Source organism: Arachis hypogaea, chromosome 9, assembly GCF_003086295.3.
Source record: "Arachis hypogaea cultivar Tifrunner chromosome 9, arahy.Tifrunner.gnm2.J5K5, whole genome shotgun sequence".
NCBI classification, from domain to species: Eukaryota; Viridiplantae; Streptophyta; class Magnoliopsida; order Fabales; family Fabaceae; genus Arachis; species Arachis hypogaea.
Window position 1 is genome coordinate 3854504 of NC_092044.1, and position 11840 is coordinate 3866343.

Sequence of the window (11840 nt, forward strand, 5' to 3'; positions counted from 1 at the left end):
TTCCTTGCTTTTTATCCTTTGCCTGTTTGTCACAAGGATCAGATTCACATAGATTTGGGTTTTGTACCAATGAATGAGGCTATTCAGTTTCATATCATCTGTCTCACAAAGTATTTGAGCTCCTTATTTTCTACACATTCTGTTCCATATTTTACTGCACTAGTTAGTTCCCTCTCTGCACTTGACAGCGCCTCTAAATCAAGTTTGAGGGCAGCAAAATCTTTTTCAGGTACCTTTTTAAACTAACTACCAATGTAAAGCTTGTCTTCTATGTTAAGGCTTGTAGCCTCTAGCCATATTTTAACTTCTAAGTCTCATATTATGACTTATGAGATATTTTACCCTAAAATATATAAAACATTAGTCTCTGTATAGCACAAAAATCAATCAAGAGAACCATCCATGTTTCTACACCTTTTTTGGTCTTTTTCTCCCTATAATTACTCCCATTATTTTAAGCGGTATTTGCACAACCACCAATATAGTATGATAGTATTATTTGTTACTATGAGATCTGTCAAAACAACTCAGCACCCACTAATCAAATTAATTTTGAGGAAGACTAACTCAGTATCTTTAATTTGTTGCTTAGTTTTGGAAGGATTTTAAATTCTTGTATGTGGAGGCTGGAGCCAAGGTATCACAAATCATTCAAGTCAACGAATGCTGTATGTTTTATTATTTACTGAATTATTATTTTATCTACAAGTGGTTTCAGTTTAATTATTATACAGGTTTCAGCACTATACAAATATATTACTAAGCAACGAGCATGGTTAGTGCACTGCAAACGGCAAACACTTGAGATTCCTTGTGCTTTTAGAAACCCAGAGATCTGAATACATTACATCGATCTACCTACAACAACTTCCCTCAACCCCCTTCATTCTTTTCTCATCATCTTCTGCACTTGATTTTCAATCATGGCTGCAAAAATAGAGGGTCGAGCTTATCTCTCTTCTTTTGTTGATGTTGTTTCAAAGAAGTTGTCTTCAATACTTGAAGATGACTTTGTACTCGAAAGAAACGACTCTGAGCTGAAGTTGCTTGAAAGGTTGGATAATTGTCTGTGTGATGTTGGACCTGTGCTTGATGATGCTGAGCTGAAGCAGTTCAGTGACGAGAGAGTGAAGAAGTGGCTTGTTGATCTCCAAGATGCTCTCTATATGGCTGATGACTTTCTGGATGAACTCTCCACTAGAGCTGCCACTGCTACTCCAAGGGATCTAGGTAACTCTTTTGACTGGTCTCGCCCTGTTGATTCAATTATTGAAGATAGTGCTGTCAATGTCATTGAAAATATAGTTGGCAAATTAGAGTCTGGCAAAAAGGTAAACTTTGTCTGAGAGAGAGTGCCAAGGTGGACTTCTCATCATGGAAAATTCCAACAACATCGCTTGTTTTAAGTTCCGACATATTTGGTCGGGACAAAGACAAGAATGAGATAATAAAAAAGCTATTAGATGATACCCGTGATGCCGAATATTGTGGGTATGGGTGGGATAGGAAAAATTACTTTGGCTCAACTGGTTTACAATGATGCCGAAATTGTGGGAAAATTTGACACTAGAGCATGGGTTTGTGTTGTTGAAAATCCTGACCCTGTTAATGTTACAAGGACAATAATAGGGGCAATAGATTCTTTTCCCTGTAACATGGTTCATTTTGATTCACTTCAGACTGATTTGAAGAAAAAATTGACACGAATGACATTTTTAGTTGTTTTAGAGTTTAGACGATGTCTGGGATGATTGATGAGACATGTGGGAGAATTTTCTAAAACCTTTTCAATATGGAAATGATGGAAGTAAGATTCTCCTAACAACCCGTAGTGAAAAGGTTGCTTCTGTGTTCGCAGCTAACAATCTACATTATTGACTAAGTTTATTGTCGAAGGAAGATTGTTGGTCCGTGTTTTTGAAGCATTCATCCATTTCTACTAATTCTAAACAATATGCAGCTCTAGAACCAATTGGTAGAAAAATTGTTGAAAAGTGTAAGGGGTTACCTTTGGCTGTGAAGACACTTGGGGGCTTATTGCGCAATAAGTATAACGAAGGGGCTTGGGAGAATATACTTGAATGTAAAATCTGGGAACTCTCTGAAGATGACAATATGATTGTTCCTGCATTAAGAGTTAGTTATCACTACCTCCCTTCATATTTAAAGCGGTGTTTTATATATTGCTCATTATTTCCTGAGGATTATGAATTTGACAAAGATGAATTAATTTTGTTATGGATGGCTGAAGATCTTTTACAATCAAAGGAGAACAACGCATTAGAAAAAATTGGTTGTGTTGACTAAATCAAATCAAAATCAAATTCCTAATTTCTTTCATGAATCTTTTATGTAAATAGAATTAATTATAAATATTTTCTTTTTTTAGTTTAGTTTAATTTTAAGGATTTTATAATTAGAAATCTTTCTTTTATTTTAGGCTAGTATTTTTCCCTTCTTTCCTATTTTCTAGTTATTTTTATTTCTGTAATTTCTCTATAAAGAGATTGATTCCCTGTACATTTGATAATATAACATATTCAAACACTTCAACTTGGTATCAACGTAGGATCTCTGCACTGTACCTCTGATTTATAGCTATGCCTGACAGTTTCTCAGTCATTAATCCTAAACAAAAGGAGAACATGACTCCTATTCCATCAGATTTCAAATTTGAGCAATGGGTACTAGTTAGTGGTGACTCCCATTCAATTCAGATCACCACATTTCGACTCAATGGGTCAAACTACCTTAGATAGTCTCAATTAGTTCAGATGTATATCCGTGGAAGAGGGAAGATTGGATATCTCACCGGTGAGCAAAGCCAGCCTAACATCGCTGACCCGCAATATAATGTGTCAGATACCGAAAATTCTATGGTGATGACATAGCTGGTGAACTCAATGGAGGAGGATATCAACAGTAACTACATGTACTATACCACTGCCAAAATTGTGGGATAGTGTCAATGAGATGTACTCTAATCTTGGGAATAAATTTCAGATTTATGAATTTACTCTAAAAGTTAGAAAAATTCAACAAGGGAGTGACAATATCACCAAATATTTCCACACATTGAAGCGGCTGTGACAGGATCTTGACCACTTCAATAACTACAAGTGGAATTCAGCCACTGATGCCAAACACCACCAACAAACAGTGGAAGAAGGGAGGATATTCCAGTTTCTTGCAGGCCTCAACATGGAGCTAGATGAAGTTCGTGGCAGAATTACTGGAAGAGCAATCCTACCCTCAATTGGAGAAGTATTTGCTGAAGTTAGAAGAGAGAAAACTCGTAGAGCTGTGACGATGGGGAAAGGCAAGACTGAACATACTTTTTTGGAGTCTAATGCACTCTTAGTGGCACCTGTTGCACTTAAAAGTTCATCAAATCAGAATACAAAATTGGTTGGCTGCAGGTGGGTTTTTACCATCAAGTGCAATGCTGATGGAAGCATAGAGAGGTATAAGGCTAGGTTAGTAGTTAGGGGATATAAACAAACTTATGGAGTAGACTATCGAGAGACTTTTGCTCCAGTTGCCAAACTCAACTCTGTGCGGATTCTCTTATCTCTTGCTGCGAATTACAATTGGCCTTTACATCAATTGGATATAAAGAATGCTTTCCTGAATGGGGAGCTAGAGGAAGAGGTGTTCATGAAACTTCCATCATGATTTGAGGCTGAACTAGGGAGGAATAAAGTGTGCAAACTAAAGAAATCTCTCTATGGATTGAAACAATCCCCAAGAGCCTGGTTTGAACGACTTGGAATGGTGGTGAAGGGACTTGATTATACTCAAAACCAAGCTGACCATACACTTTTCTATAAACATTCAGCAGCTAATAAAACTGCCATCTTAATTGTATATGTGGATGACATTATTCTGACAGGTGATGATTTTTTGGAGCTAAAAGACTTGAAGGAGAAGCTTGCCAAAGCATTTGAAATCAAAGAACTTGACTCATTAAAATACTTTCTTGGAATTAAATTTGCAAGGTCTAAGGAAGGCATTTTTATGAACCAACGAAAGTACATCCTAGATCTTTTAAAAGAGACGGGGTTACTTGGTTGTAAAGCTGCTGAAACACCTATAGAGTCTAACCTAAAATTGAAGCTAGCTGAACCAGAAAATATAATGGACAAAGGGAGATATCAGCAGTTGGTAGGGAGGCTAATCTATTTATCCCATACACGCCCGGATATAGCCTTTGCTGTGAGCATGGTAAGCTAATTTATGCATTCACCTGGTCAAGAACACATGGATGTTGTCTTTAGAATCCTAAGGTACTTGAAAGGGTCACCTGGGAAAGGGTTACTCTACAAAAAGCATGGACATCTTCAAGTAGAAGCTTATACAGATGCAGATTGGGCTGGGAATGTCATGGATAGAAGGTCAACATTTGGGTATTGTACTTTTGTTGGCGGAAACTTGGTTAGTTGGAGGAGTAAAACACAGAGTGTTGTGGCACAAAGTAGTGTAGAAGCTGAGTTTAGAGCAGTGGCTCATGGAATATGTGAAACACTATGGGTAGAGAAAATCCTACAAGAACTAAAAGTTTCCATTTCTCCACCAATGAGGTTGTATTGTGACAACAAATCTGCAATTTCCATTTCTCATAATCCAGTGTTGCATGATAGAACTAAACATGTTGAAGTTGACAAGCATTTTATCAGGGAAAAGATTGAAAGAGGACAGATTTGCATCTCATATATTCCAACCGCGGAACAATTAGCAGATGTTCTAACTAAAGGATTACCCAAGTAGACTTTTGATAGCATAATAAGCAAGCTGTCAATGAATGATATCTTCAAGCCAGCTTGAGGGGGAGTGTTGACTAGATTAAATCAAAATCAAATTCCTAATTCCTTTCATGAATCTTTTATGTAAATAGAATTAATTATAAATATTTTCCTTTTTTAGTTTAGCTTAATTTTAGGGATTTTATGATTAGAAATCTTTCTTTTATTTTAGACTAGTATTTTTCCCTTCTTTTCTATTTTCTAGTTATTTCTATTTATGTAATTCCTCTATAAAGAGGCTGATTCCCTATACATTTGATAATATAACATATTCAAACACTTCAATTGGTTGTTCTTATTTTGATGAATTAGTTGCAAGGTCATTTTTTCAACCTTCCAGTACTAAGGGAGAGTTATTTGTAATGCATGATCTCATGCATGATCTAGCAATGTTTTTTTGCTGGGAAATTCTATTTCAAACACAAAGAATTTGGCCATCTACACAAGATAGACAACAAAACTCGTCATTTGTCATATGCTACAAAATATGAGGATAGCATCAAATTATTTCGAGGAGCCTATAATGGAGCAATAGCAATACACATCAGAACATTTTCAGATCTTACTTGGCTTTGCTATGGTCAATCAATTGATATTGAAAGCGATTCTTGGCTCTTACGACAACAATTTGTGTGTTTAAGAGTTATGTCATTTAAACACTTTTCTATAGAGTCATTGCCTGATTCCATAGGTGAATTGATTCATTTGCGTTATTTGAATGTCTCTAACACACCTATTGTGACATTGTCCGAGTCATTATGTAAGTTATACAATCTCCAAACTTTGAAGTTGAGAAATTGTTTTAAGCTAGAGATGCTTCCCAGTCGCATGCAAGATCTCGTTAACCTGCACTACCTTGACATTCGAGGTGCTTTTTGTCTGAAAGAGATGCCGAAGGAAATGAGCAAGTTGAAACATCTAAACTTCTTAAGTGATTATATTGTGGGCAAGCACGAAGAGAATGGGATAAGAGAATTGGGAACACTGGACAATCTTCATGGCTCATTTTGCATTTCCAACTTGGAGAACATCAAGAATAGTGGTGAAGCTTTGAAGGCAAAGATGGGTAACAAGAAGCACATCAACACTTTAACATTGAATTGGCTTCCAAAGGGTAACATTGATGATTTTCAAAATGAAAGAGATATACTTGACAAGTTACAACCTCATGAAAACTTGAAAGAGTTATCAATTGAGGGTTATCGTGGTGAAACATTCCCAGATTGGTTAGGCCTTTCTTGCTACTCTAATTTGACAAAATTGAATCTGTATTTTTGTATGAATTCTTGTGAACTTCCTTCACTGGGACAGTTACCTCTTTACAGCATCTGGAGGTTTCTGATCTTGCCGCCGCTAGGGTTGGCTGCGCTCCACCTAGAGCAGCTGTATATAAACAAATGCCCAGAAATTGATTGTTTTGATGAGAAGTGTCTCCCGCAGAGTTTGGAAACACTTGAAATCAAGCAATGCCAGAAACTAGCGAGTTGGATAACATCAAAGGGTTTGCAGAGTCAAGGCCGTACCCGTCTTATTCTTGATCAATGATATGAAGTTAAGTGGTTCCAAAGAGAGAGTTGCCTTCATGCTTTTCTTGAGTCTCTAGAATTCTGGAACTTTCCAAATTGGCTTCATCATCTCCGAGGCATAAGCTGGAAGACCCACGGATTCAATTCTCTTGGTAAGTGATTTTGCTCTGATCTCCAATTACAATGCTAATTCTTTGCATCAACCATTTTCATTCCCTTGTTGATACACCAAACCGAAGTTTATTATCTTTTCATTCTCAGCCATTCTCTGTACTGTGGCTACCTATTTCACTGACAATAATTGGGTGCCAATTTTTCCAATTCTTTTAAGGATAAAAAATCAGATGCTTAGAAAAAAATGGAAAGGTTTACTTTTTCATGATCGCTTCTTTATTGCTTACAGTATTTGTATGGTTTATCGCAGATTTGGATGATGATTAATGTTACTGTTGACTCTGATTTTGTACCATTTAATGTACCATGAGATACACATACTTCATACCAATAGATTATTTTGCTTTATTTCATCGAGTTTTTGTTTTTATTTTTATTTTTCTCTTTTTTATTTCAAGTAGTAGATTTTGAAGGTGCTCCAATCTATTTATCTATTTATAATATTTATCAAATTGTAATTTCAATTTATCTTAATTCCACATAAAGCGCTGGTCTAAATGTAGATTTTATTTATCTATGATATAAGCGTGGGTGGGTTTATTTGATTTATGCAGTTGCCAATAATGAGTTTTTCACTTGTTTAATATTTGATACAGGTTCTGTATCTTTCTATATATGGTTCTCAAAGAATTTAGTAGTATAATTCTGAATTCTTACCTTTGCAATGATTAGATATTCAAAGTAGCTGACGTGCCCATAGAGTGGGAAGTGCACTATGTATGTAGGGACTGAAATTGACCCTAGAACACAGAGCTCTACACCAAGGTAATTTTTGCACTTTGGTCAACAAAAGCTTGAAGTTACAATCTTATCATCTGATATCATTTCATACATGTTTCAGCTGCAACATTGGTGAGGGAGGTATTGCACTAGCTGAGTCTATACATGGTTCAGCACCTGATATTGCTGGAAAGGTAAGCTGCAAAGTTCTTTCTCAACCTTATATTATCTGATATTACCTTAGTAACAGAAATTTTGGATGAGGGTAATTGTGGAAACAAATGTTATTAAAGTTTCTGTCCCGACCCTACTTTCTTGAGGTATTGAAGGGACTGAAATTTTGTGTCTTGGGACCGAAATTTTAGTTCTAGTCTCTGGTTGCCAAACACAATACTGAGAACCAATCCTCCAGTCCCTGCTTCCAAACGCTAACTTATGGATCTTTTCACCTTGTTATCAACTTATTACAAAATATGGGATTTATTGAATGCTTTGTTTCATGAAAGTGCTCAATATCAGTTTGCCCTCTGCAATTTCGGAAAACTAATTTGGTGTCTCATTCTTCTTTGAAAAAGGAAAATATTGTGAATAGTAATTGTTGTCAATTTACTTCTCCGGTAGTGGTCGCAACTCACAAACAAGTTCTAACGTTGGAAACTTGCAACCTTTTTTCAATTTAGGTTATATTTCATTATTTCTGTTGCTTACCTGTATTTTCTCTGGGCTTGTACTTGTGTAGAATTTGGCAAATCCAACTGCTTTACTGATGATTGGTGTTTCAATGTTACGGCATTTGAATATCCAGAACAAAGCGGACCACATTCAAAATGCCATCCTCAACACAATTGCAGAAGGGAGGTACCGAACTGTTGATCTTGGAGGCAAAGCAAAGACAACCGAGTTCACCAATGCGATTATTGATCATCTCTAAATTCTTCTCTTGAGTAGGCAAGGAATTGCGGCTAATTTTGTTTTCTGTTAATCTCCTATTTAGTTTTACCTGGCTTTTTGTGAGGAGTAGGATAGGATTACCTCAGCATAATGGAAAAACTCATCTAAGGGTGTGAGCTTATAACCACAAGGCATGGGCAAGCCTTAAAATATTCATTGAACAACCACCAATATTGTATAATAGAATTATTCTTTATTATTATGAGATCTGTCAAAACATCTCAGCACCCACTAATCAAATTAATTGTGAGGAAGACTAAGTCAATATCTTTTAATTTATGGCTTAGTTTTGGAAAGATTTTAAATTATTGTTTGTGAAGGCTGGAGCCAAGGTCGCAAATCATTCAAGTCAAGGAACGTTGTATGTTTTATTATTTATTAAATTAATATTTTATGTGCAAGTGGATTCAGAGAGAACTATACCTAAACCTTCATCGTTAAAAGCATTTCTATACACAACATCTTGTAAGAAGTTGGTCCACCTTGGTTTGTATCAGCAATCTTATCATGTTTTAACTTCCAACAGTGGGAAAAAAAAAAAGTAATCTACTATTCCTAATTCCCCTTAAACTCTTTCTGGGTTCCAAAGTTACAAATTACAAAATAAATTTGCAATAAACTTGAAGGAAAAGAAAATATTATTTTGAAGCTCATATATAAATATATACTTGAATCAAAATTGTTAAGGAGCTCTAGACAATATATGAAAACGGCTCAGTGATGATTTCTAAAAGGAAAACCTACTGAAAAGTTCAGCATATTCATTGGATAAATTAGCAAAAACAATGTGTATGGAACTTCTTTAACTATCTTACAACACCACTGAACCCAGGCATTCTTTCCATTCTCTGACTCCACAATACTCTTCTTACCAATGATACATCTTCCCACCTTCCTGCATCTGCATATATGTTTGATAGGAGAACTTTACCTCCACCATGAGATGGTGCCACCCCGGCTAAGCTCTGTGCAGCCCTCTCTCCAATATCTACATTTCCGTGAGTTCTGCATGCTGCTAATAAAGTTCCCCATATTACGGCGTCAGCCTTTATTGGCATGCTCCTTATTAGTTCTTCAGCTTCTTCTAATAACCCAGCTCTTCCGAGAAGATCAACCATACAGCCATAATGCTTGATATCTGGTTCAACATTATATACACTCTTCATGCTTCGAAATATTCTCTGCCCATGATCCACTAGCCCAGCATGACAACAAGCACTAAGGACTCCTATAAATGTAATTGGATTGGGCTTAATACCATACCTATGCAAATCAGAGAAAACCTCTAGGCACATACTTGCATGTCCGTGTGATGCTAATCCACATATAATTGCATTCCATGCAGACATGGAAGACACAATGTCTCGAATCTGATTGAAAAATTGTAAGGCGGTGTTGATGCTCCCGCATTTTGCATACATATCAATCATGGCTGCACATAAATTGTCATTCAAAGGAATGCATTCACTAGTAGTGTACTCATGGGCCCATCTTCCTTCATTCAATGCACCTAGAGTGGCAATTGCGGAAAATACACCCACCATGGTAACTTCATTTGGTTTGAGCCCACTAGCTATCATTTTGTGGAAGAGATCAAGAGCCATTCTTGGTTGTTCAGTTTGTGCATAGCCAGCAATCATTGTACTCCACGAAAATGCGTCTCTTTCGGGCAACTCTTCAAAGATTTGCCTTGCCTGCTCCATCATTTTATTTTTTATGAATCCAGCAATAAGAGCATTCCACGATTTTAGGTGATCCTTTACACCCACTTCAAATTGTAAATTGGCAAGGTCCATCATCCCACAAGATGAATAAAAATAGATGATCGTAGTCTGTATGAAATTGTAACAGTCAAATCCTTTTTTAACAACTGTTCCATGCAATTGCCGACCTTCGCTGACTGCTGTCTCACGACCACATGCTGAAACCAAATTCACAACCATGACTTCATTAGGCCCTATTCCATTCTGAAGCATTGCACGATACATCACCAAAGCTTCATGCAAACAAGTTGTTTGGATGCAACAATCGATCATCGTCCCCCAAGAAACAACATCCTTATCAAGAATCCTCTCAAACAACTCCTTGGTCATCTCAAGATGCCCCGCCTTTGAATACCCATTCAAAATCACATTCCAGGACACCAAATTAGGCTCAGGCATCTCATCAAACAGCCTCCTCGCTTCTCCTAAACCCAAACAACCACAATAAGCATGCATCAAATTAGTCGAGACAACTACCTGCCCCTCAACAACCAACTTAATAATCAATGCGTGAACCATCCGGCAGTTCCATATCTCACCAAAATGTAAGCAAGCAGACACTACATTCACCAAAGTGACCTCATTAGGGACCACACTGTGATCCATCATGTCCTTAAAAACTTCAAGGGCATCCCCAAAGCAACCATTTTTAACAAGACCCATTATCATGGTGGTATAGGATACAAAACCTTTACCAGGCATTATGTCAAACAGTTGGCGGGCATAGCCAATTTGGCTAGCTCTCATGTACCCAGACACCATGATATTACAAGAAACATGGTCCAACGTAGGACAAGCCTTAAAGAGCAACTGGGCATCGAACAAGGAGCCGCATTTAGAGTACATGCTGATCAAGCTGTTACGAATGAAGGTGTTGGAATGGAATCCGAGTTTGACGACCAAGGAGTGGAACTGGCGGCCCAACGGAGCGGCGGAGAATGAGGAACAACACTTGAGAGCGGAAACAAGTGCAAGCTCGCATTCGTAGTGGTTGTGGTTTTGTCTTGCATTGAAGAAAATACGAACGAAGTGTTGTGGGTCTTCTGAAGGAGGGGCTTTGGTGGCTGAAGTGGAAACCCATTTAAGTGTTTGAGGGAAGAATTTTAGTCTGAGATTCTTAGAATTGAAGACCCACATGAGGTGAAACATTAAACTCAACATTGGATCTTCCTCTGCAATACTTGTGTAGAATTTGGCAAATCCAACTGCTTTACCGATGATTGGTGTTTCAATGTTACGGCATTTGAATATCCATGACAAAGCGGACCACATTCAAAATGCCATCCTCAACACAATTGCAGAAGGGAGGTACCCAACTGCTGATCTTGGAGGCAAAGCAAAGACAACCGAGTTCACCAATGCGATTATTGATCATCTCTAATTTTGTTTGCTGCAAGAACTACTAATAGCACAGAAATTGCATCAACAGATTCTAACATATAAATAACTGGATTGTCTTCCTTGCTTTTATCCTTTGCATGTTGCTTTCAGTTTCATATAATTTGTCTCACAATGTCTTCGACCTCTTTTTCTCCACATTTTACTGCACAAGTTAGTTCCCTCCCTGCAGTTGGCAGTGCCTCTAAATCAAGTTTGAGGGCAGCAAAATCTTTCTCAGGTACCTTCTTAAATTACAAATGCAAAGCTTGTAGGAGGACAGTTGTATGCCGTGTAATTTGTATATTAACTTCTAAGTCTTGTATGCTCTGTAATTCATATACTACTTATTATAATTCATAGTGAAAGGAGGACAGTTGAAATAGAAGTTTAGCTTAATTAATAAAAAACGTTACTCTCTGTGTACAGCACAAAATCAATCAAGAGAACCATCTATGTTTCTACACTTTGTTGCTTTTTTCTCCCTATAATTGCTCCCATTATTTTAACCGGTATTGGCACAACCA

The 11840-nt window shown here is 37.1% G+C and overlaps 4 protein-coding genes across 6 annotated transcripts; 3 read left to right on the plus strand and 1 right to left on the minus strand.

The window, feature by feature from the left end:
• Positions 1-913: 913 nt before the first annotated feature.
• Positions 914-8450, plus strand: LOC112709997 (isocitrate dehydrogenase [NAD] catalytic subunit 5, mitochondrial-like). 3 transcript variants are annotated; one of them, XM_072203822.1, is made up of 5 exons: positions 914-6028; positions 6128-6480; positions 7175-7267; positions 7344-7416; positions 7962-8450. In XM_072203822.1, the coding sequence occupies exons 3-5, from the start codon at positions 7218-7220 to the stop codon at positions 8151-8153; spliced, it is 315 nt and encodes a 104-aa protein (XP_072059923.1). In that variant the 5' UTR covers positions 914-6028; positions 6128-6480; positions 7175-7217; the 3' UTR covers positions 8154-8450. The 3 variants fall into 3 exon arrangements, with proteins under 3 accessions (XP_072059923.1, XP_072059922.1, XP_072059921.1); XM_072203821.1 differs by having other exon boundaries at positions 914-6480; XM_072203820.1 differs by lacking the exons at positions 7175-7267; positions 7344-7416; positions 7962-8450 and having other exon boundaries at positions 5326-6028; positions 6128-6488.
• Positions 924-1346, plus strand: LOC140175415 (putative disease resistance RPP13-like protein 1). Its single transcript, XM_072203766.1, has one exon. It carries the CDS (start codon positions 924-926, stop codon positions 1344-1346), a length of 423 nt encoding a protein of 140 aa, XP_072059867.1.
• LOC112712809 (uncharacterized mitochondrial protein AtMg00810-like) lies at positions 3772-4233 on the plus strand. The gene has a single exon (XM_025765723.1). It carries the CDS (start codon positions 3772-3774, stop codon positions 4231-4233), a length of 462 nt encoding a protein of 153 aa, XP_025621508.1.
• Positions 8451-8979: 529 nt separating the features above from the next.
• Positions 8980-11208, minus strand: LOC112709993 (pentatricopeptide repeat-containing protein At5g19020, mitochondrial-like). The gene has a single exon (XM_025762033.3). The coding sequence runs from the start codon at positions 11206-11208 to the stop codon at positions 8980-8982; it is 2229 nt and encodes a 742-aa protein (XP_025617818.1).
• Positions 11209-11840: the final 632 nt, after the last annotated feature.

What these genes read in the sequence shown, in the direction of transcription:
- LOC112709997 (XM_072203820.1), top strand. Translation starts at nt 5,448, where the DNA reads ATGTCATTTAAACACTTTTCTATAGAGTCATTGCCTGATTCCATAGGT. An exon ending in GGTGAAACATTCCCAGATTG is followed by an intron (nt 6,029 to 6,127) that starts GTTAGGCCTTTC and finishes ACCTCTTTACAG; the next exon opens with CATCTGGAGGTTTCTGATCT.
- LOC112709993 (XM_025762033.3), bottom strand. Translation starts at nt 11,208, where the DNA reads ATGTGGTCCGCTTTGTCATGGATATTCAAATGCCGTAACATTGAAACA.
- LOC112712809 (XM_025765723.1), top strand. Translation starts at nt 3,772, where the DNA reads ATGGTGGTGAAGGGACTTGATTATACTCAAAACCAAGCTGACCATACA.
- LOC140175415 (XM_072203766.1), top strand. Translation starts at nt 924, where the DNA reads ATGGCTGCAAAAATAGAGGGTCGAGCTTATCTCTCTTCTTTTGTTGAT.